This window comes from Oncorhynchus nerka, linkage group LG17, assembly GCF_034236695.1.
Source record: "Oncorhynchus nerka isolate Pitt River linkage group LG17, Oner_Uvic_2.0, whole genome shotgun sequence".
NCBI classification, from domain to species: Eukaryota; Metazoa; Chordata; class Actinopteri; order Salmoniformes; family Salmonidae; genus Oncorhynchus; species Oncorhynchus nerka.
The window spans coordinates 9864226-9887614 of record NC_088412.1 but is presented as its reverse complement, the minus strand read 5'-3'; the positions used below and the strand labels follow the sequence as shown (position 1 = coordinate 9887614).

Sequence of the window (23389 nt, the reverse complement as noted above, 5' to 3'; positions counted from 1 at the left end):
CTGATTGGTTGAAATTTGTGGCTGATTGACAGACCCGAAGGGCTTTTTTTAACCAATTGCAGATATGCCAGGGGTCTATTGAAATAATCCCATTGGACTAGAGACCCTCGAATGATCGGCTTGATATTGCATAGTGAACGAGCGGGTGAATGACTGATTGAGCTATAGGGCGTTATGGAACGAGAGATAAGCCTACCTTAATGGCCGACTGATGATTTGATTGGATAAATGACGAGACTGGTGATCAGAATGAAGTTCATGTATTTTTATGAATAAGAAGGAACGAGAAGTCAAGAACGTGAGGATTGGACATCTGGGAATATTGGTGAGTGCGTCTATTCTATTCATTCTGTATTCGAATCATCATTGTATAATTGCGTTCTATTGTTGATAGTAATATAGCCATATTTAATGTAATGTAATCTAGGTATTTATTTTAGGGCTGACACACCAATAGACTACTCGATTTTATAATTTGATAGTCTACATGTCTATCATTATATACAGACATTAAAATTAAACACTCAATGGTTTGTACTGTGTCATATAAATCTCGGCAAACATGTGCGGAACGGAAGAGGAGTCCATACCCAAACAATGGCGCATCTCTGTTTTCTTTGTAATTTATTGATGCGAACATTCCAATGCTCTTTGTCTCTATTCTAATAAAGTGTTACAAATAAACATCGCGGTACATTGCATCGATGCTTAACATATTAGAATAGAAACTCCACACAGAATGCTCAGATATTAGTCATTCGATATTTTCACCAAATTTAATTGAGAACATCTCTCTACCCTCTGGCAGAAGAATCGCAGGTTAGCGTTTTTTTTGTTGTTGTCATGACTCATGTTCTGGAGGCAGCTCTGCAGGATGGTCACTAGCTGGCACAGCACAAAGGCATCAAATATAACCCTAACCTTAACCACATTGAGAATCCTAACCTTAACCACATTGAGAATCCTAACCTTAAATTAAGACCAAAAAGTGCATTTTTGTTTTCATGATTTTTTACAATATAGCCTATTTTCACTTACTTTGCAGCTGGCCCATCAAGCAGAAATCTCCCAGTTCTGCCTCTAGGACAAGACTCATCCCAATAAACATCAAACTGTGGAAGAGTCACACCATTTCACCACGTAGGTGTGACTTGACTCAGATAGCATGATCTGATTCTGATTGCATTCCCTGACTTCCTCTCTGTACGTTGCATTTGACTGGTCCTCAGTGTGTTTCAGTTGGACAGACTGGACAGAGCGCAGCCGACACAGCGACGGTGTGAGTGGAGCAGAGAGAACCGAGGATGGGGGGCGGAGGTCAGCAGACGGAGTCAAGCGAGCCGGCCAAGGGTGACGGGGTTGGGCCTGATGGAGGGCGAGGTGGCAGTGCAGTCTACACCTGGGAAGAGGTTCAGAGGCACTGCCACAGAAGCGACCAGTGGTTGGTCATCGACAGGAAGGTCTATAATATTACCCAGTGGGCGAAGAGACACCCGGGGGGCATCAGGGTCATCAGTCACTTTGCTGGAGAAGATGCCACGGTCAGTAGCCTAACTATGGAAGTTGTTGGTGAAATGTTCTCAAGTTATTCCAGTGTGACTGTTGATCTTCATCCAGGCCTATGCACATTTTTTTGTAATGTTTGTAATGTTGTACATTTAGACACGTTTAGTAGCCTGTCATTGTATGACAGGTCCAGGACCGGATTAAGAAATCACAGCTCTGACTGACAAACTGAGATCAATCTGCTCTTGAATTCAAACAAACAATAGCCCAGGCCAATGAAGCAACTCACAGATTGTACAATATTTGGAGGATACTGTATATATATATATATATATATATATATATATATATATATATATATATATATATATATATATATATATATATATATACACATACACAGTTGAAGTCGGACGTTTACATACACCTTAGCCAAATACATTTAAACTAATTTTTTCACAATTCCTGACATTTAATCTGAGTTTAAAAAAATCCCCGTTTTAGGTCAGTTAGGATCACCACTTTATTTTAATTTATTTGAAATGTCAGAATAATAGAGTGAATGATTTATTTCAGCTATTATTTATTTAATCACATTCCCAGTGGGTCAGAAGTTTACATACACTCAATTAGTATTTGATAGCATTGCCTTGAAATTGTTTAACTTAGAACAAATGTTTCGGGTAGCCTTCCACAAGCTTCCCACAATAAGTTGGGTGAATTTTGGCCCATTCCTCCTGACAGAGCTGGTGTAACTGAGTCAGGTTTGTAGGCCTCCTTGCTCGCACATGCTTCTTCAGTTCTGCCCACAAATTTTCAATAGGATTGATGTCAGGGCTTTGTGATGGCCACTCCAATACCACACCTGCTCGCCTGTTCAGCATCACTACTCTGGACGGCTCTGACTTAGAATACGTGGACAACTACAAATACCTAGGTGTCTGGTTAGACTGTAAACTCTCCTTCCAGACTCACACTAAGCATCTCCAATCCAAAATTAAATCTAGAATCGGCTTCCTATATCGTAACAAAGCATCCTTCACTCACGCTGCCAAACATACCCTCGCAAAACTGACCATCCTACCGATCCTCGACTTCGGTGATGTCATCTATAAAATAGCCTCCAACACTCTACTCAACAAACTGGATGCAGTCTATCACAGTGCCATCCGTTTTGTCACCAAAGCCCCATACACTACCCACCATTGCGACCTGTACGCTCTCGTTGGTTGGCCCTCGCTTCATACTCATCGCCAAACCCCCTACAGGTTATCTACAAGTCTCTGCTAGGTAAAGCCCCGCCTTATCTCAGCTCACTGGTCACCATAGCATCACCCACTCGTAGCACGCGCTTCAGCAGGTATATCTCACTGGTCACCCCCAAAGCCAATTCCTCCTTTGGTCGTCTTTCCTTCCAGTTCTCTGCTGCCAATGACTGGAACAAACTGCAAAAATCTCTGAAGCTGGAGACTCATATCTCCCTCACTAGCTTTAAGCACCAGCTGTCAGAGCAGCTCACAGATCACTGCACCTGTACATAGCCCATCTGTAAACAGCCCATCTATCTACCTCATCCACATACTGTTAGTTATTTATTTATTTTGCTCCTTTGCACCCCAGTATCTTTACTTGCACATTCATCTCTCTTGCCGATCTACCATTCCAGTGTTTAATCGCCATATTGTAGTTACTTCGCCAACATGGCCTATTTATTGCCTTAACTCCCTTATCTTACCTCATTTGCACTCACTGTATATAGACTTTTTGTTTTCTTTTTTCTACTGTATTATTGACTGTATGTTTTGTTTATTCCATGTGTAACTCTGTGTTGTATGTGTCAAATTGCTATGCTTTATCTTGGCCAGGTCGCAGTTGCAAATGAGAACTTGTTCTCAACTTGTTCTCAACTAGTCTACCTAGTTAAATAAAGGTGAAATTAAAAAATTACAAAAATTGACGTCAATTAGTCTAACAGAAGCTTCTAAAGCCATGATATCATTTTCTGGAATTTTCCAAGCTGTTTAAAGGCACAGTCAACTTCTGACCCACTGCAATTGTGATACAGTGAATTATAATGAAATAATCTGTCTGTAAACAATTGTTGGAAAAATGACTTGTGTCGTGCACAAAGTAGATGTTCTAACCGACCTACCAAAACTATAGTTTATTTACAAGAAATTTGTGGAGTGGTTGAAAAACAAGTTTTAATGACTCCAACCTAAGTGTATGTAAACTTCCGACCTCAACTGTGTGTGTGTATATATATATATATATATATATATATATACAGTGGGGCAAAAAAGTATTTAGTCAGCCACCAATTGTGCAAGTTCTCCCACTTAAAAAGATGATAGAGGCCTGTAATTTTCATCATAGGTACACTTCAACTATGACAGACAAAATGAGAAAAAAAATCCAGAAAATCACATTTTAGGATTTTTTATGAATTTATTTGCAAATTATGGTGGAAAATAAGTATTTGGTCAATAACAAAAATGTATCTCAATACTTTGTTATATACCCTTTGTTAATATATATACCAAGTAAAATGTCCAGTGGCACACTGACTCGCCTAATGATGAAGATGAAGCCATAGGTTACTCACGGTGATGGCCGACGCGCTTGTTGTCGCAGTAGCCTATCTCAAGATGAGCTATGAGAAACAGTGTTGATGTGTGCAACAAAACAAACATTGTTTCTATTAGTTCTTCAGCCTGTCTAGTCTTCTGTTTTTCAGTGAGAGCCATTTGCTTTCCAAACTGTACATTTTTTTACCCCCGCGATTGTATTTTGAAATTGGCAAAAACGCAAACTGATAGCTGCAACCAATCATAGAAATATGATCCATAGATGGCAGTTTCCGGTCAAGTCAGGACTGGCATCCATTGCTAGTGTAGCCATGAGTTTAACTGTCAAATTGCCAGGGTAAGAGGTTCCAAGACCACTTCTATGGATTATATGTCTATGGCCACAACACAACAAGCTGTATATATGGTGCACATGCTGCCCAAACTGCGGCCAAACCAGACTGTAGGTAACGGCCAAAATAAAGCAAACACTTACGTTAACGAGGGATGCAAAGTATATGTTATGGTGTGGGGTGCATTTTCCTGGCATGGTTTAGGTCCACTTGTAGAAGCAATGCCAAGGCGCATTGAAGCTGTTCTGGCAGCTCGTGGTGGCCCAACTTACTTTAAGAGACTTTATGTTGGTGTTTCCTTTATTTTGGCAGTTACCTTTATGTGCTTGTGATAAAACTTAATCCACAGTTATTTTTAATAAACTGTTGATCCCCTGTGGCGAAATTATGCTCTCTGGTATATTTTGAAATTTGAGAGATTTGATTGGATAAAAAATGATATAAAGAAAACGCTATTTTTTAAATTATTTTTTTGCCTCTTGGACTCCCTATGGGCTTGGGCCCCTGACAATTGACCAGCCACATTTATTTTTTTCTTAATCAGTTCAAGGCCAATCAAGGCAGGGCCTCACAAGTTACTCACGTGGGCCCTCTACCTTCTCTCCTTCCACCATTTGACCATTGGCAGAGTAGCAGCAGGCTGTCTACACTCAAATCCTCCTGTGGTTGCAGGTTGCAGTGAAGAAAAGACTACATATATAATATACTATATATATATATATATATATTTTTTTTTTTGCTTCTTCTTGGGTCCCCCACGTCGGGCCTGGGCACAGGGGCTTCAGCCCCAGTAAACCCCTGTTAGTAGATCGTACATTGTGACTGTATTACATATTAGACTTGTTGTTAGGGGATTGTACATTGTTGAATCCTAAAATCGTGATCACCTCTTAACTAATCTCACAGTAATTGTTTTAAATATTTGTTTTATTACCTGAGAGACATAAGAAGGACATTTGTATGTATTTATATTAAGCAATATAGATGAATCTATATCTCTGATTTGTAGGATGCATTTGTCGCATTCCATCCCGATCCTAATTTTGTCAGGAAGTTTCTGAAGCCGTTGCTGATTGGAGAGCTGGCACCGACAGAGCCCAGCCAGGACCATGGGAAAAACGTGAGGAGGCCCATCTTTATCTCTCTCCCTCTACAGCATTACACCCATAACATACATCGTTGTAGGCTACATAATGAAACATAATGTGAAGCCTACAGCATCTCTCCCTCTGACATAGCATCACTCCCACTCTAACATACTGTAGGTTTAGGTAGGGACCCGGGGACCAACGTGAGGCCTGTCTTTCTCTGGCTGATAGGGAATTACATGCATCTCAGACTGAATGCTGTGCAGAATGATCCTTTCTACAATGTGTCAGAGTGTGGTAAGAGCGGGTGTGATGTCTAAATATCTCCATCCACAAGATTTACCTCCTAGAAAAGTAGTCTGTCATCTACTATAACTAGGGCACATTATACCAGCCTGTCTATATGCCCAGATGCCCCTATAACTAGATCACATTATACCAGCCTGTCTATATGCCCAGATGCCCCTATAACTAGATCACATTATACCAGCCTGTCTATATGCCCAGATGCCCCTATAACTAGATCACATTATACCAGCCTGTCTATATGCCCAGATGTCCCTGTAACTAGATCACATTATACCAGCTTGTCTATATTTCCCTATAACTAGGGCACATTATACCAGCCTGTCTATGTGCCCAGATGCCCCTATAACTAGATCACATTGTACCAGCCTGTCTATATGCCCCTATAACTAGATCACATTATACCTGCCTGTCTATGTGCCCAGATGCCCCTATAACTAGATCACATTATACCAGCCTGTCTATGTGCCCAGATGCCCCTATAACTAGATCACATTATAGCAGCCTGTCTATATGCCCCTATAACTAGATCACATTATACCAGCCTGTCTATGTGCCACTATAACTAGATCACATTATACCAGCCTGTCTATGTGCCCAGATGCCCCTATAACTAGATCACATTATACCAGCCTGTCTATATGCCCCTATAACTAGATCACATTATACCAGCCTGTCTATATGTCCAGATATCCCTATAACTAGAACACATTATACCAGCCTGTCTATGTGCCCCTATAACTAGATCACATTATACCAGCCTGTCTATGTGCCCCTATAACTAGATCACATTATACCAGCCTGTCTATGTGCCCCTATAACTAGATCACATTATACCAGCCTGTCTATATGTCCAGATATCCCGTTGCCTGCTGTCTGTTTACCTATTCAGGAGTCATACATCTTTCTGTTACTCATCATTTCTTCTTTTTACATTTTACATTTTAAGTCATTTAGCACTTCTTCTTCTTCTCTTCAGGTTTCTCTTGTCAATTTACACTGTCCTCATCCCCCTCCTGTCCTCCTCCTCCACTCCCTCAATTCATCATCCCTTTCATCATCATCCATCCTCTTGGTTCATCTACTTGGCTCTATCACAGTTGGTCTTTCTGCTATCTCCTCGCCTCCTGAAGTCAAGGACAGATTAATTGAGATAGACTTCATACGCCTGTATTGATTATTGATCACCTCTAACCCATACAGGCAGTACTGGTGCAGGACTTCCAGGCCCTGCGTGACCGTGTGGAGAAGGAGGGTCTCCTCCGTGCCCGCCCCCTCTTCTTCAGCCTCTACCTGGGCCACATCCTGCTACTAGAGGCCCTGGCTTTGGGCCTGCTCTGGGTCTGGGGGACCAGCTGGAGCCTCACACTGCTCTGTTCCCTCATGCTGGCCACGTCTCAGGTACCATTACAGTATTATTAGGGAGTACAAGAAGATATTTTACAGGCATAGGGATCTAAGGTTAGGGTTAGGTTTAGGATTAAGGTTAGAATTAGAGGATTAGGTTTGGGGTTAGGATTAAGTTTAGGGGTGGTGAGGTTAGGTTATGGTGAGGATTTATGTTAGCCATAGGGTTACCAATCCACCTTTCAGACACTGTTCAAATTCTGCCTTTCTTTCTCCCTCTCAGTCCCAGGCTGGCTGGCTGCAGCATGACTACGGCCACCTGTCAGTCTGCAAGACATCCAGCTGGAATCACGTACTGCACAAGTTTGTCATTGGACACCTAAAGGTAGGCTACTGGACAATGGTTGGACATTGGACACTGTGCTATCTAACCTCCAAACGAGCTTCAATGCCATACAACACTACTTCCGTGGCCTCCAACTGCTCTTAAACGCTAGTAAAACCAAATGCATGCTTTTCAACCGATCGCTGCCTGCACCCGCATGCCCGACTAGCATCACCACCCTGGATGGTTCCGACCTTGAATATGTGGACATCTATAAGTACCTAGGTGTCTGGCTAGACTGCAAACTCTCCTTCCAGACTCATATCAAACATCTCCAATCGAAAATCAAATCAAGAGTCGGCTTTCTATTCCGCAACAAAGCCTCCTTCACTCACGCCGCCAAGCTTACCCTATTAAAACTGACTATCCTACCGATCCTCGACTTCGGCGATGTCATCTACAAAATGGCTTCCAACACTCTACTCAGCAGACTGGATGCAGTCTATCACAGTGCCATCCGTTTTGTCACTAAAGCACCTTATACCACCCACCACTGCGACTTGTATGCTCTAGTCGGCTGGCCCTCGCTACATATTCGTCGCCAGACCCACTGGCTCCAGGTCATCTACAAGTCCATGCTAGGTAAAGCTCCGCCGTATCTCAGTTCACTGGTCACGATGGCAACACCCATCCGTAGCACGCGCTCCAGCAGGTGTATCTCACTGATCATCCCTAAAGCAAACACCTCATTTGGCCGCCTTTCGTTCCAGTACTCTGCTGCCTGTGACTGGAACGAATTGCAAAAATCGCTGTTGGAGAAAAAAGTGATAAAAGTTGGAGACTTTTATCACCCTCACCAACTTCAAACATCAGCTATCTGAGCAGCTAACCGATCGCTGCAGCTGTACATAGTCTATTGGTAAATAGCCCACCCATTTTCACCTACCTCATCCCCATACTGTTTTTATTTATTTACTTTTCTGCTCTTTTGCACACCAATATCTCTACCTGTACATGACCATCTGATCATTTATCACTCCAGTGTTAATCTGCAAAATTGTAATTATTCGCCTACCTCCTCATGCCTTTTGCACACATTGTATATAGACTCCCCCCTTTTTTTCTACTGTGTTATTGACTTGTTAATTGTTTACTCCATGTGTAACTCTGTGTTGTCTGTTCACACTGCTATGCTTTATCTTGGCCAGGTCGCAGTTGCAAATGAGAACTTGTTCTCAACTAGCCTACCTGGTTAAATAAAGGTGTTCTCAACTAGCCTACCTGGTTAAATAAAGGTGTTCTCAACTAGCCTACCTGGTTAAATAAAGGTGTTCTCAACTAGCCTACCTGGTTAAATAAAGGTGTTCTCAACTAGCCTACCTGGTTAAATAAAGGTGTTCTCAACTAGCCTACCTGGTTAAATAAAGGTGAAAAAAAATAAAAATAATTTAAAAAATTGACAATACTGTTTCTTTAGGCTGATCTTCTGCTACTCTTTGGAAAAGTTAACCGGACACAGTTTAAACCTAGTTCTAGACTGAAAACCATTCTCAATGGATAATCAGCTTTGAAAGTACATTTTACTCCAGGACTATGCTAAATCTTTGTTCAGGAAACTGTCCTTTTCACTTTCCTACATTCACCAGAGCAGTGTTACATTTCCAAGTTCACTGCTATACATTAGCCTTATTTCGTGTAGTGTCCAACAGGTGTAAGTTACAGTAAGTGTAATTGTGTGTATCATTAATAAGTAACAGTAGCTGTGTGTTTCCAGGGTGCCTCTGCTAACTGGTGGAACCATCGTCACTTCCAGCACCACGCTAAGCCCAACGTGTTTAGTAAAGATCCTGATGTCAACTCACTGCATGTCTTCGTCCTGGGAGACAAACAGCCTGTAGAGGTAGTTATCACTATAATATATTTGTGTATGTGATCCTTGCAGGAACTGAACCAACAACCTTAGTGCTCTATGACCCATCTGACGTCATGTCATATTTGCATAATAATCCAAATATTCATGAAATATGCAAATATCCATGTAATAGTTCATTAATTTAGTGTAATATTCATGTAATATTCAAATATCCATGTAATAGTTCATTAATTTAATGTAATATTCATGAAATAACCATGTAATAATAGCCATGTAATATTGAAATATCCATGTAATAGTTCATTAATTTAGTGTAATATTCATGTAATATTCAAATATCCATGTAATAGTTCATTAATTTAATGTAATATTCATGAAATAACCATGTAATATTATTAATGTAGTATTTAAATATCCATGTAATAGCTCATTAAATTAATGTAATATTCATGAAATAACCGTGTAATAATATCCATGTAACGGTTTGTCTCAGTCGTGTTAAAACGGTATTCGTGTTTCTGTGTAAGATCCATCTGACTCCTTGTCTCTGTCTATTGCAGTATGGTATAAAGAAGTTGAAGTACATGCCCTACCATCACCAACACCAGTACTTCTTCCTCAGTAAGTTGCTGAACACGTTTCATGGATTTCTGTATAGAATCACATCAACTTCCATTGAACACATAAAAGCAATGTATGTAATACCAATCTTTTCCTTCTGTCTCTCAGTTGGACCTCCACTAGTTATTCCAGTGTTTTTCACCATCCAGATATTCCAGACCATGTTTTCACAACGGAACTGGGTGGTGAGATATCATACCAATTAAATTTAGACTTAATCCTCTTCCTTCCTATGTGGAACCTAAGGCTTCCATGAGAGAGAGAGGGAGAGAGGGAGAGACACCTGTAATTATATGATTATGCGAACACCTGGGGGCACTAAATCCTTGTTCGTTGCTCACTAAAGCTAGCGAGCATAATACCACTAACACTGACTGTACCATCAGAAATGTCTAGCTTCCTAATCAACAGTGATAATTGTTGCTTTGCTAGGAACCCCAGATGTATAATGTCTGTGTAGGAACCCCAGATGTATAATGTCTGTGTAGGAACCCCAGATGTATAATGTCTGTGTAGGAACCCCAGATGTATAATGTCTGTGTAGGAACCCCAGATGTATAATGTCTGTGTAGGAACCCCAGATGTATAATGTCTGTGTAGGAACCCCAGATGTATAATGTCTGTGTAGGAACCCCAGATGTATAATGTCTGTGTAGGAACCCCAGATGTATAATGTCTGTGTAGGAACCCCAGATGTATAATGTCTGTGTAGGAACCCCAGATGTATAATGTCTGTGTAGGAACCCCAGATGTATAATGTCTGTGTAGGAACCCCAGATGTATAATGTCTGTCCGTAATACCAATCTTTGTCTCCTGTGAAGGATCTGGCGTGGTCGTTGACTTTCTACCTTCGCTTCTTCTGCTGTTACTATCCCTTCTTTGGTTTCTTTGGCTCAGTAGCATTGATCAGCTTCGTCAGGTAAAGTATGAACTGAGAGGGAGCTCAAAGATTAACTCATTCATTCGTTGTATTCAAACTATCTACAGTATTAGAAAACAACACAATGCTGTGCTTGATGTAATAATGTAATATAATATTGTGGCTGAATAATTATATTGTGAATATTGTACTGTATATAGGTTTTTGGAAAGCCACTGGTTTGTATGGGTGACCCAGATGAATCACCTTCCTATGGAGATAGATCACGAGAGACACCAGGACTGGCTCACCATGCAGGTAACATGTCATTACTAGATAACTGGGTCTTGTCTTGGAGTAGGAGGGCCGATCTAGGAATCAGGTCCCCCCCTGTCCATACATTCCTATTCATTATCATCTTAAAAGATTAAACTGATCCTAGAACAGCACTCCTACACTGAAGCTTAGTGAATACAGGCCCCTGTGTGTTTTTTGGGGTTGTGCCATCTGCATTTGTATTTATTATGGATCCCCATTAGTTCCTGCCAAGGCAGAAGCTACTCTTCCTGGGGTTTATTATGGATCCCCATTAGTTCCTTTCAAGGTAGCAGCTACTCTTCCTGGGGTTTATTATGGATCCCCATTAGTTCCTGCCAAGGCAGCAGCTACTCTTCCTGGGGTTTATTATGGATCCCCATTAGTTCCTGCCAACGCAGCAGCTATTCATCCTGGGGTTTATTATGGATCCCCATTAGTTCCTGCCAACGCAGCAGCTACTCTTCTTGGGGTTTATTATGGATCCCCATTAGTTCCTGCCAACGCAGCAGCTACTCTTCTTGGGGTTTATTATGGATCCCCATTAGTTCCTGCCAAGGGAGCAGCTACTCTTCCTGGGGTTTATTATGGATCCCCATTAGTTCCTGCCAAGGCAGCAGCTACTCTTCCTGGGGTTTATTATGGATCCCCATTAGTTCCTGCCAAGGCAGCAGCTACTCTTCCTGGGGTTTATTATGGATCCCCATTAGTTCCTGCCAAGGCAGCAGCTACTCTTCCTGGGGTTTATTATGGATCCCCATTAGTTCCTGCCAAGGCAGCAGCTACTCTTCCTGGGGTTTATTATGGATCCCCATTAGTTCCTGCCAAGGCAGCAGCTACTCTTCCTGGGGTTTATTATGGATCCCCATTAGTTCCTGCCAAGGCAGCAGCTACTCTTCCTGGGGTTTATTATGGATCCCCATTAGTTCCTGCCAAGGCAGCAGCTACTCTTCCTGGGGTTTATTATGGATCCCCATTAGTTCCTGCCAAGGCAGCAGCTACTCTTCCTGGGGTTTATTATGGATCCCCATTAGTTCCTGCCAACGCAGCAGCTACTCTTCCTGGGGTTTATTATGGATCCCCATTAGTTCCTGCCAACGCAGCAGCTACTCTTCCTGGGGTTTATTATGGATCCCCATTAGTTCCTGCTAACGCAGCAGATACTCTTCCTGGGGTCCAGCAACATTAATACAGTTATGTACCTTTTCAAATATTACATGACATTATATTTCATAACACTTTTTACCCAAATCATTTAGTGTTCCCTCATGCCACTTCTGTAGTTCTCCAGCAGAGGGAGCTGTAACGTGTCTCTTTCTCTGGTCTTAGTTGAGTGCTACTTGCAACATTGAACAGTCAACCTTCAACGACTGGTTCAGTGGACACCTCAACTTTCAGATTGAACACCAGTAAGTGAAACAAATATCCCACTTTACTGTTGTCTGTCAAACAGTATATACTGTGTTTATATGGTCATTTATAAAGTCATTCAGATACTAAAGTAGGTTATAGTTTAGGCAGTATTCAGCTTTATTTGATCTTAAATATAACTTAAGTTGTTTGTACTAATTACTTGTACTAATGAATTATGAATAGTGTTGAGGTACAACATTTATACAATCTTACTCAGAAACTGAGGTTTCTCTGAGAAACTCTGATACCCTTTACTCTCTCTCTCTCCCCTCTTTCTGCCGCTTTCTTTCTCTACCCCCACTCTCTCTCTGCCTCTCTTTCTCTACCCCCACTCTCTCTCTGCCTCTCTTTCTCTACCCCTACTCTCTCTCTGTGCCTCTCTTTCTCTACCCCCACTCTCTCTCTGCCTCTCTTTCTCTACCCCCACTCTCTCTCTGCCTCTCTTTCTCTACCCCCACTCTCTCTCTGCCACTCTCTTTCTCTACCCCCACTCTCTCTGCCACTCTCTTTCTCTACCCCCACTCTCTCTGCCACTCTCTTTCTCTACCCCCACTCTCTCTCTGCCTCTCTTTCTATACCCCCACTCTCTCTCTGCCTCTCTTTCTCTACCCCCACTCTCTCTGCTTCTCTTTCTCTACCCCACTCTCTCTCTGCCTCTCTTTCTCTACCCCCACTCTCTCTCTGCCACTCTCTTTCTCTACCCCTACTCTCTCTCTGCCTCTCTTTCTCTACCCCCACTCTCTCTCTGCCTCTCTTTCTCTACCCCCACTCTCTCTCTGCCTCTCTTTCTCTACCCCACTCTCTCTCTGCCTCTCTTTCTCTACCCCCACTCTCTCTCTGCCGCTTTCTTTCTCTACCCCCACTCTCTCTCTGCCGCTTTCTTTCTCTACCCCCACTCTCTGCCGCTTTCTTTCTCTACCCCCACTCTCTGCCACTTTCTTTCTCTACCCCCACTCTCTCTCTCTGCCACTTTCTTTCTCTACCCCACTCTCTCTCTCTGCCTCTCTTTCTCTACCCCCACTCTCTTTCTCTACCCCCACTCTCTCTATGTGCCTCTCTTTCTCTACCCCCACTCTCTCTGCCTCTCTTTCTCTACCCCCACTCTCTCTCTGCCTCTCTTTCTCTACCCCTACTCTCTCTCTGCCTCTCTTTCTTTACCCCCACTCTCTCTCTGCCTCTCTTTCTCTACCCCCACTCTCTGCTTCTCTTTCTCTACCCCCACTCTCTCTCTCTGCCTCCCTTTCTCTACCCCCACTCTCTCTCTTTCTCTACCCCTACTCTCTCTCTGCCTCTCTTTCTCTACCCCCACTCTCTCTCTGCCTCCCTTTCTCTACCCCCACTCTCTCTCTGCCGCTTTCTTTCTCTACCCCACTCTCTCTCTCTGCTTTCTTTTTCTACCCCCACTCTCTCTTTGCCGCTTTCTTTTTCTACCCCCACTCTCTCTTTGCCGCTTTCTTTTTCTACCCCACTCTCTCTTTGCCGCTTTCTTTTTCTACCCCCACTCTCTCTTTGCCGCTTTCTTTTTCTACCCCCACTCTCTCTCTGCCTCTCTTTCTCTACCCCTACTCTCTCTCTGCCTCTCTTTCTTTACCCCCACTCTCTCTCTGCCTCTCTTTCTTTACCCCCACTCTCTCTCTGCCTCTCTTTCTCTACCCCAACTCTCTCTCTGCCTCTCTTTCTCTACCCCCACTCTCTGCTTCTCTTTCTCTACCCCACTCTCTCTCTCTGCCTCCCTTTCTCTACCCCCACTCTCTCTCTTTCTCTACCCCTACTCTCTCTCTGCCTCTCTTTCTCTACCCCCACTCTCTCTCTGCCTCCCTTTCTCTACCCCCACTCTCTCTCTGCCGCTTTCTTTCTCTACCCCCACTCTCTCTCTGCCGCTTTCTTTTTCTACCCCCACTCTCTCTTTGCCGCTTTCTTTTTCTACCCCCACTCTCTCTTTGCCGCTTTCTTTTTCTACCCCCACTCTCTCTTTGCCGCTTTCTTTCTCTACCCCCACTCTCTCTCTCTGCCACTTTCTTTCTCTACCCCCACTCTCTCTCTCTGCCACTTTCTTTCTCTACCCCACTCTCTCTCTGCCTCTCTTTCTCTACCCCTACTCTCTCTCTGCCTCTCTTTCTCTACCCCTACTCTCTCTCTGCCTCTCTTTCTCTACCCCCACTCTCTCTCTGCCTCCCTTTCTCTACCCCCACTCTCTCTCTGCCGCTTTCTTTCTCTACCCCCACTCTCTCTCTGCCGCTTTCTTTTTCTACCCCCACTCTCTCTTTGCCGCTTTCTTTTTCTACCCCCACTCTCTCTTTGCCGCTTTCTTTTTCTACCCCCACTCTCTCTTTGCCGCTTTCTTTTTCTACCCCCACTCTCTCTTTGCCGCTTTCTTTTTCTACCCCCACTCTCTCTCTGCCTCTCTTTCTCTACCCCTACTCTCTCTCTGCCTCTCTTTCTTTACCCCCACTCTCTCTCTGCCTCTCTTTCTCTACCCCAACTCTCTCTCTGCCTCTCTTTCTCTACCCCCACTCTCTGCTTCTCTTTCTCTACCCCCACTCTCTCTCTCTGCCTCCCTTTCTCTACCCCCACTCTCTCTCTTTCTCTACCCCTACTCTCTCTCTGCCTCTCTTTCTCTACCCCCACTCTCTCTCTGCCTCCCTTTCTCTACCCCACTCTCTCTCTGCCGCTTTCTTTCTCTACCCCCACTCTCTCTTTGCCGCTTTCTTTTTCTACCCCCACTCTCTCTTTGCCGCTTTCTTTTTCTACCCCCACTCTCTCTTTGCCGCTTTCTTTCTCTACCCCCACTCTCTCTCTCTGCCACTTTCTTTCTCTACCCCCCTCTCTCTCTCTGCCACTTTCTTTCTCTACCCCCACTCTCTCTCTGCCTCTCTTTCTCTACCCCTACTCTCTCTCTGCCTCTCTTTCTCTACCCCTACTCTCTCTCTGCCTCTCTTTCTCTACCCCCACTCTCTCTCTGCCTCTCTTTCTCTACCCCCACTCTCTCTCTGCCTCTCTTTCTCTACCCCCACTCTCTCTCTGCCGCTTTCTTTCTCTACCCCCACTCTCTCTCTGCCGCTTTCTTTCTCTACCCCCACTCTCTCTCTGCCGCTTTCTTTCTCTACCCCCACTCTCTCTCTGCCGCTTTCTTTCTCTACCCCCACTCTCTCTCTCTGCCGCTTTCTTTCTCTACCCCCACTCTCTCTCTCTGCTTTCTTTCTCTACCCCCACTCTCTCTCTCTGCCACTTTCTTTCTCTACCCCCACTCTCTCTCTCTGCCTCTCTTTCTCTACCCCCACTCTCTTTCTCTACCCCCACTCTCTCTATGTGCCTCTCTTTCTCTACCCCACTCTCTCTCTCTGCCTCTCTTTCTCTACCCCACTCTCTCTCTCTGCCTCTCTTTCTCTACCCCCACTCTCTCTCTGCCTCTCTTTCTCTACCCCTACTCTCTCTCTGCCTCTCTTTCTCTACCCCTACTCTCTCTCTGCCTCTCTTTCTCTACCCCCACTCTCTCTCTGCCTCTCTTTCTCTACCCCCACTCTCTCTCTGCCTCTCTTTCTCTACCCCCACTCTCTCTCTGCCGCTTTCTTTCTCTACCCCCACTCTCTCTCTGCCGCTTTCTTTCTCTACCCCCACTCTCTGCCACTTTCTTTCTCTACCCCACTCTCTCTCTGCCACTTTCTTTCTCTACCCCCACTCTCTCTCTGCCTCTCTTTCTCTACCCCCACTCTCTTTCTCTACCCCCACTCTCTCTATGTGCCTCTCTTTCTCTACCCCCACTCTCTCTCTGCCTCTCTTTCTCTACCCCACTCTCTCTCTGCCTCTCTTTCTCTACCCCCACTCTCTCTCTGCCTCTCTTTCTCTACCCCAACTCTCTCTCTGCCTCTCTTTCTCTACCCCCACTCTCTGCTTCTCTTTCTCTACCCCCACTCTCTCTCTCTGCCTCCTTTCTCTACCCCCACTCTCTGCTTCTCTTTCTCTACCCCACTCTCTCTCTGCCTCTCTTTCTCTACCCCCACTCTCTCTCTGCCTCTCTTTCTCTACCCCTACTCTCTCTCTGCCTCTCTTTCTCTACCCCCACTCTCTCTCTGCCTCCCTTTCTCTACCCCCACTCTCTCTCTGCCTCTCTTTCTCTACCCCTACTCTCTCTCTGCCTCTCTTTCTCTACCCCCACTCTCTCTCTGCCTCCCTTTCTCTACCCCCACTCTCTCTCTGCCGCTTTCTTTCTCTACCCCACTCTCTCTCTGCCGCTTTCTTTTTCTACCCCACTCTCTCTCTGCCGCTTTCTTTTTCTACCCCCACTCTCTCTCTGCCGCTTTCTTTCTCTACCCCCACTCTCTCTCTGCCGCTTTCTTTCTCTACCCCCACTCTCTCTCTGCCGCTTTCTTTCTCTACCCCACTCTCTCTCTCTGCCGCTTTCTTTCTCTACCCCCACTCTCTCTCTCTGCCACTTTCTTTCTCTACCCCCACTCTCTCTCTCTGCCACTTTCTTTCTCTACCCCCACTCTCTCTCTGCCACTTTCTTTCTCTACCCCCACTCTCTCTCTGCCTCTCTTTCTCTACCCCTACTCTCTCTCTGCCCCTCTTTCTCTACCCCCACTCTCTCTCTGACTCTCTTTCTCTACCCCCACTCTCTCTCTGACTCTCTTTCTCTACCCCCACTCTCTCTCTGCCGCTTTCTTTCTCTACCCCACTCTCTCTCTGCCGCTTTCTTTCTCTACCCCCACTCTCTCTCTGCCTCTCTTTCTCTACCCCCACTCTCTCTCTGCCTCTCTTTCTCTACCCCCACTCTCTCTCTGCCGCTTTCTTTCTCTACCCCCACTCTCTGCCACTTTCTTTCTCTACCCCACTCTCTCTCTCTGCCACTTTCTTTCTCTACCCCCACTCTCTCTCTGCCTCTCTTTCTCTACCCCTACTCTCTCTCTGCCCCTCTTTCTCTACCCCCACTCTCTCTCTGACTCTCTTTCTCTACCCCCACTCTCTCTCTGACTCTCTTTCTCTACCCCCACTCTCTCTCTGCCGCTTTCTTTCTCTACCCCCACTCTCTCTCTGCCGCTTTCTTTCTCTACCCCACTCTCTCTCTGCCTCTCTTTCTCTACCCCACTCTCTCTCTGCCGCTTTCTTTCTCTACCCCCACTCTCTGCCACTTTCTTTCTCTACCCCCACTCTCTCTCTCTGCCACTTTCTTTCTCTACCCCCACTCTCTCTCTGCCACTTTCTTTCTCTACCCCACTCTCTCTCTCTGCCTCTCTTTCTCTACCCCTACTCTCTCTCTGCCTCTCTTTCTCTACCCCACTCTCTCTCTGCCTCTCCCCCCCTCTTTTTGCCGCTTTCTTTCTCTACCCTCTGCCTCTCTTTCTCTACCCCCACTCTCTCTCTCTGCCACTTTCTTTCTCTACCCCCTCTCTCTCTCTGCCGCTTTCTTTCTCTACCCCCACTCTCTCTCTCTCTGCCACTTTCTTTCTCTACCCCCACTCCCTCTCTCTGCCACTTTCTTTCTCTACCCCCACTCTCTCTCTCTCTGCCACTTTCTTTCTCTACCCCCACTCTCTCTCTGTGCCTCTCTTTCTCTACCCCCACTCTCTCTCTGCCTCTCTTTCTCTACCCCCACTCTCTCTCTGCCTCCCTTTCTCTACCCCCACTCTCTCTCTCTGCCTCTCTTTCTCTACCCCTACTCTCTCTCTGCCTCTCTTTCTCTACCCCCACTCTCTCTCTGCCTCCCTTTCTCTACCCCCACTCTCTCTCTGCCGCTTTCTTTCTCTACCCCCACTCTCTCTCTGCCGCTTTCTTTTTCTACCCCCACTCTCTCTCTGCCGCTTTCTTTCTCTACCCCCACTCTCTCTCTGCCTCTCTTTCTCTACCCGCACTCTCTCTCTGCCGCTTTCTTTCTCTACCCCCACTCTCTCTCTCTGCCACTTTCTTTCTCTACCCCCACTCTCTCTCTGCCACTTTCTTTCTCTACCCCCACTCTCTCTCTCTGCCACTTTCTTTCTCTACCCCACTCTCTCTCTGCCACTTTCTTTCTCTACCCCACTCTCTCTCTGTGCCTCTCTTTCTCTACCCCCACTCTCTCTCTGCCTCTCTTTCTCTACCCCCACTCTCTCTCTGCCTCCCTTTCTCTACCCCTACTCTCTCTCTGCCTCTCTTTCTCTACCCCCACTCTCTCTCTGCCTCCCTTTCTCTACCCCCACTCTCTCTCTGCCGCTTTCTTTCTCTACCCCCACTCTCTCTCTGCCGCTTTCTTTTTCTACCCCCACTCTCTCTCTGCCGCTTTCTTTCTCTACCCCCACTCTCTCTCTGCCTCTCTTTCTCTACCCGCACTCTCTCTCTGCCGCTTTCTTTCTCTACCCCCACTCTCTCTCTCTGCCACTTTCTTTCTCTACCCCCCACTCTCTCTCTCTGCCACTTTCTTTCTCTACCCCCCTCTCTCTCTCTGCCACTTTCTTTCTCTACCCCCACTCTCTCTCTGCCACTTTCTTTCTCTACCCCACTCTCTCTCTGCCACTTTATTTCTCTACCCCCACTCTCTCTCTGCCTCCCTTTCTCTACCCCTACTCTCTCTCTGCCTCTCTTTCTCTACCCCCACTCTCTCTCTGCCTCCCTTTCTCTACCCCACTCTCTCTCTGCCGCTTTCTTTCTCTACCCCCCACTCTCTCTCTGCCGCTTTCTTTTTCTACCCCCACTCTCTCTCTGCCGCTTTCTTTCTCTACCCCCACTCTCTCTCTGCCTCTCTTTCTCTACCCGCACTCTCTCTCTGCCACTTTCTTTCTCTACCCCCACTCTCTCTCTCTGCCACTTTCTTTCTCTACCCCCACTCTCTCTCTGCCACTTTCTTTCTCTACCCCCACTCTCTCTCTCTGCCACTTTCTTTCTCTACCCCCACTCTCTCTCTGCCACTTTCTTTCTCTACCCCACTCTCTCTCTGTGCCTCTCTTTCTCTACCCCCACTCTCTCTCTGCCTCTCTTTCTCTACCCCCACTCTCTCTCTGCCTCCCTTTCTCTACCCCTACTCTCTCTCTGCCTCTCTTTCTCTACCCCCACTCTCTCTCTGCCTCCCTTTCTCTACCCCCACTCTCTCTCTGCCGCTTTCTTTCTCTACCCCCACTCTCTCTCTGCCGCTTTCTTTTTCTACCCCCACTCTCTCTCTGCCGCTTTCTTTCTCTACCCCACTCTCTCTCTGCCTCTCTTTCTCTACCCGCACTCTCTCTCTGCCACTTTCTTTCTCTACCCCCACTCTCTCTCTCTGCCACTTTCTTTCTCTACCCCACTCTCTCTCTCTGCCACTTTCTTTCTCTACCCCCACTCTCTCTGCCACTTTCTTTCTCTACCCCACTCTCTCTCTGCCACTTTCTTTCTCTACCCCCACTCTCTCTCTGCCACTTTATTTCTCTACCCCCACTCTCTCTCTGCCTCTCTTTCTCTACCCCTACTCTCTCTCTGCCTCTCTTTCTCTACCCCTACTCTCTCTCTGCCTCTCTTTCCCCCCCCCCTCTTTCTGCCGCTTTATTTCTCTACCCCTACTCTCTCTCTGCCTCTCTTTCTCTACCCCCACTCTCTCTCTCTCTGCCACTTTCTTTCTCTACCCCCACTCCCTCTCTCTGCCACTTTCTTTCTCTACCCCCACTCTCTCTCTCTGCCACTTTCTTTCTCTACCCCACTCTCTCTCTCTGCCACTTTCTTTCTCTACCCCCACTCCCTCTCTCTGCCACTTTCTTTCTCTACCCCCACTCCCTATCTCTTTGCCACTTTCTTTCTCTACCCCCACTCTCTATCTCTCTGCCACTTTCTTTCTCTACCCCCACTCTCTATCTCTCTGCCACTTTCTTTCTCTACCCCCACTCTCTCTCTCTGCCACTTTCTTTCTCTACCCCCACTCCCTCTCTCTGCCACTTTCTTTCTCTACCCCCACTCCCTATCTCTTTGCCACTTTCTTTCTCTACCCCCACTCTCTATCTCTCTGCCACTTTCTTTCTCTACCCCCACTCTCTATCTCTCTGCCACTTTCTTTCTCTACCCCCACTCTCTATCTCTCTGCCACTTTCTTTCTCTACCCCCACTCTCTCTCTCTGCCACTTTCTTTCTCTACCCCACTCTCTCTCTCTGCCACTTTCTTTCTCTACCCCCACTCTCTCTCTCTGCCACTTTCTTTCTCTACCCCCACTCTCTCTCTCTGCCACTTTCTTTCTCTACCCCCACTCTCTCTCTGCCACTTTCTTTCTCTACCCCCACTTTCTTTCTCTACCCCCACTCTCTCTCTCTCTGCCACTTTCTTTCTCTACCCCCACTCTCTCTCTCTCTGCCACTTTCTTTCTCTACCCCCACTCTCTCTCTCTCTGCCACTTTCTTTCTCTACCCCCACTCTCTCTCTCTGCCACTTTCTTTCTCTACCCCCACTCTCTCTCTCTGCCACTTTCTTTCTCTACCCCCACTCTCTCTCTGCCACTTTCTTTCTCTACCCCCACTCTCTCTCTGCCACTTTCTTTCTCTACCCCCACTCTCTCTCTCTGCCTCTCTTTCTCTACCCCCACTCTCACTCTGTGCCTCTCTTTCTCTACCCCCACTCTCTCTCTCTCTGCCACTTTCTTTCTCTACCCCCACTCTCTCTCTCTCTGCCACTTTCTTTCTCTACCCCACTCTCTCTCTCTCTGCCACTTTCTTTCTCTACCCCCACTCTCTCTCTCTGCCACTTTCTTTTCTCCCCCACTCTCTCTCTGCCACTTTCTTTCTCTACCCCCACTCTCTCTCTGCCACTTTCTTTCTCTACCCCCACTCTCTCTCTCTGCCTCTCTTTCTCTACCCCCACTCTCTTTCTGCCTCTCTTTCTCTACCCCCACTCTCTTTCTGCCTCTCTTTCTCTGTCTCCCAGTCTGTTTCCTACCATGCCCCGTCACAACTACCACATGGTGGCTCCTCTGGTTCGTGCTTTGTGTGAGAAACATGGACTTCCCTATCAGGTCAAGACTTTGCAGAAAGCCATCATTGATGTTGTCGGGTAAGTGGTAACATCACATATACCACTACTTATCCACGGGTATGCAATAGTTGCAGACAAATAGCTACTCAGTTTAAAAAAATAAAAAATAAACATGTTTTAATGAATACTTGTAATAGTGCTATTCCTCTGGGAATAGATTGTACATTCTAAGGTGATACCTGCTGCTCTCAGTCTCCTATGTGATTTACCTGGTTCTTTATCCACCTCTGTTCTTCTCCAGGTCACTGAAGAAGTCAGGGGATCTGTGGCTGGATGCGTATCTCCATAAATAAATCCCTTCCTGACTCAACGACCTGCGAACAGAGATAGTTTCCCCAGACGTTTGTGTCAGATGCTGTATTTTGGTGTGACGTAATTGTTTTAATCGTTTTTGGGACCCCAGGAAGAATAGCTGCTGCCTAATGGGGGGTCCAAAGCAACACATCAGGGTTTATATTAGGGCTTTCAGAGTTAATTAGTTAACTGAAGTTAACTTTTTTTAAATTTTAGTGCATACATTTTATTTTTATCGTGATTAATCGCTTAATCGTCTGAATGTGTTGAATACACTGAAAATATCCAAAACACATCATGTATACAACTAAAATATAATGCCATGTAAAAATAAATTGAGGTTAAATAAAGTTTGCTTTCTCAGTTTACCTAATTTTGCTAACATAGAAAACTTTTTGGTATGAAAAATCTTAAATTACAGCTCACGTTGAGCAAATTATCAAATCCTGCTATTTAACTCGATTGAAAAAAATGTAATTGTTTGATAGCCTTAGTTCATGTACATCATTGGTAGGGCTTCTTTTTTTTGTGGTGGTTTTCTTTTATGGTATTTCAAGCATTATCCACTGGGCTTGCTGCAGGCAGAAAATCCTAGGGAATGCTCTTTAATTGACACAAGCTGTCTCCAATCATTCAATGTCTGGTTGTATGTGAGTGTTTTGGGGGGGGGGGGGTCTCTTAAACTAGGTGAGGCGCAGCATACGAAACGGGGAGGCGCAGCATACGAAACGGGGAGGCGCAGCATACGAAACGGGGAGGCGCAGCATACGAAACGGGGAGGCGCAGCATACGAAACGGGGAGGCGCAGCATACGAAACGGGGAGGCGCAGCATACGAAACGGGGAGGCGCAGCATACGAAACGTAATCGCACTAAGCCTATTCATTTAGCATGGACGACTATGTGTAGATCAGTGATTTTTTTTTTACACCTCACTTTGCTGATCCCCTCTAACATACTCTGTACCTGATCATCGGAGGTTTAGAAAACATTTCGTATTATTAACAACAATTAGAACAGTTAAAAGGGAGAGATTATGAATTCAACAAGAAAATGTAAAACCATAATATAGTTTTAAAAAAGAGCGGCGCCAATACACTGGTGGGACGCTTTGAAGATGACAACAAAATATTCTGCAGAATCTGCAATTTAGCATTTAGATTATAATACGGTAAGACAAGATACACAGCCTTCTGAAAGAAAATAAACACCTTACGCTTTCTCAGAAGTATGCTTCTATGCAAGACATTTTAGCTAGACAGCGGGTGGTGACGGATATAGTGAAACGGTCTCATCCTTACAGAACAAAGTATTTGTTGTCTGTTCTTAACATATGGGTATGATAGTCTACATTTTCTGATATAAAAATGCCTATTTTCATTTGCTACAGAAATAACCTAACTTTGCTAACTCTATGACCTCAGTATTTGAAGAGATATGCTTTTCACAGCTTAATAAAGAGCTCATGAAAGCCCAGGTAGGGTACTGGGGGGGGGGGTGGTAACTTAAACAATGTCTAATTCTGACATGCAAAATAAATGTTTGGAAAACAAATTGGTACGTGGA

General features: G+C 45.4%; 1 protein-coding gene across 5 annotated transcripts; it reads left to right on the top strand.

Moving 5' to 3' along the window:
* The first annotated feature begins 209 nt into the window (after window positions 1-209).
* Window positions 210-22931, top strand: LOC115144681 (acyl-CoA Delta-6 desaturase-like). Of its 5 annotated transcripts, none has more exons than XM_065002942.1 (14): window positions 212-325; window positions 1046-1140; window positions 1240-1541; window positions 5436-5546; window positions 7024-7221; window positions 7451-7552; window positions 9267-9392; window positions 9926-9986; window positions 10095-10171; window positions 10809-10906; window positions 11068-11164; window positions 12491-12570; window positions 21423-21548; window positions 21772-22931. In XM_065002942.1, exons 3-14 carry the CDS (start codon window positions 1305-1307, stop codon window positions 21821-21823), a joined length of 1365 nt encoding a protein of 454 aa, XP_064859014.1. In that variant the 5' UTR covers window positions 212-325; window positions 1046-1140; window positions 1240-1304; the 3' UTR covers window positions 21824-22931. The 5 variants fall into 5 exon arrangements, with proteins under 5 accessions (XP_064859017.1, XP_064859014.1, XP_064859013.1 ...); XM_065002941.1 differs by having other exon boundaries at window positions 1230-1541; XM_065002944.1 differs by lacking the exon at window positions 1046-1140.
* The last annotated feature ends 458 nt before the right edge of the window (window positions 22932-23389 follow it).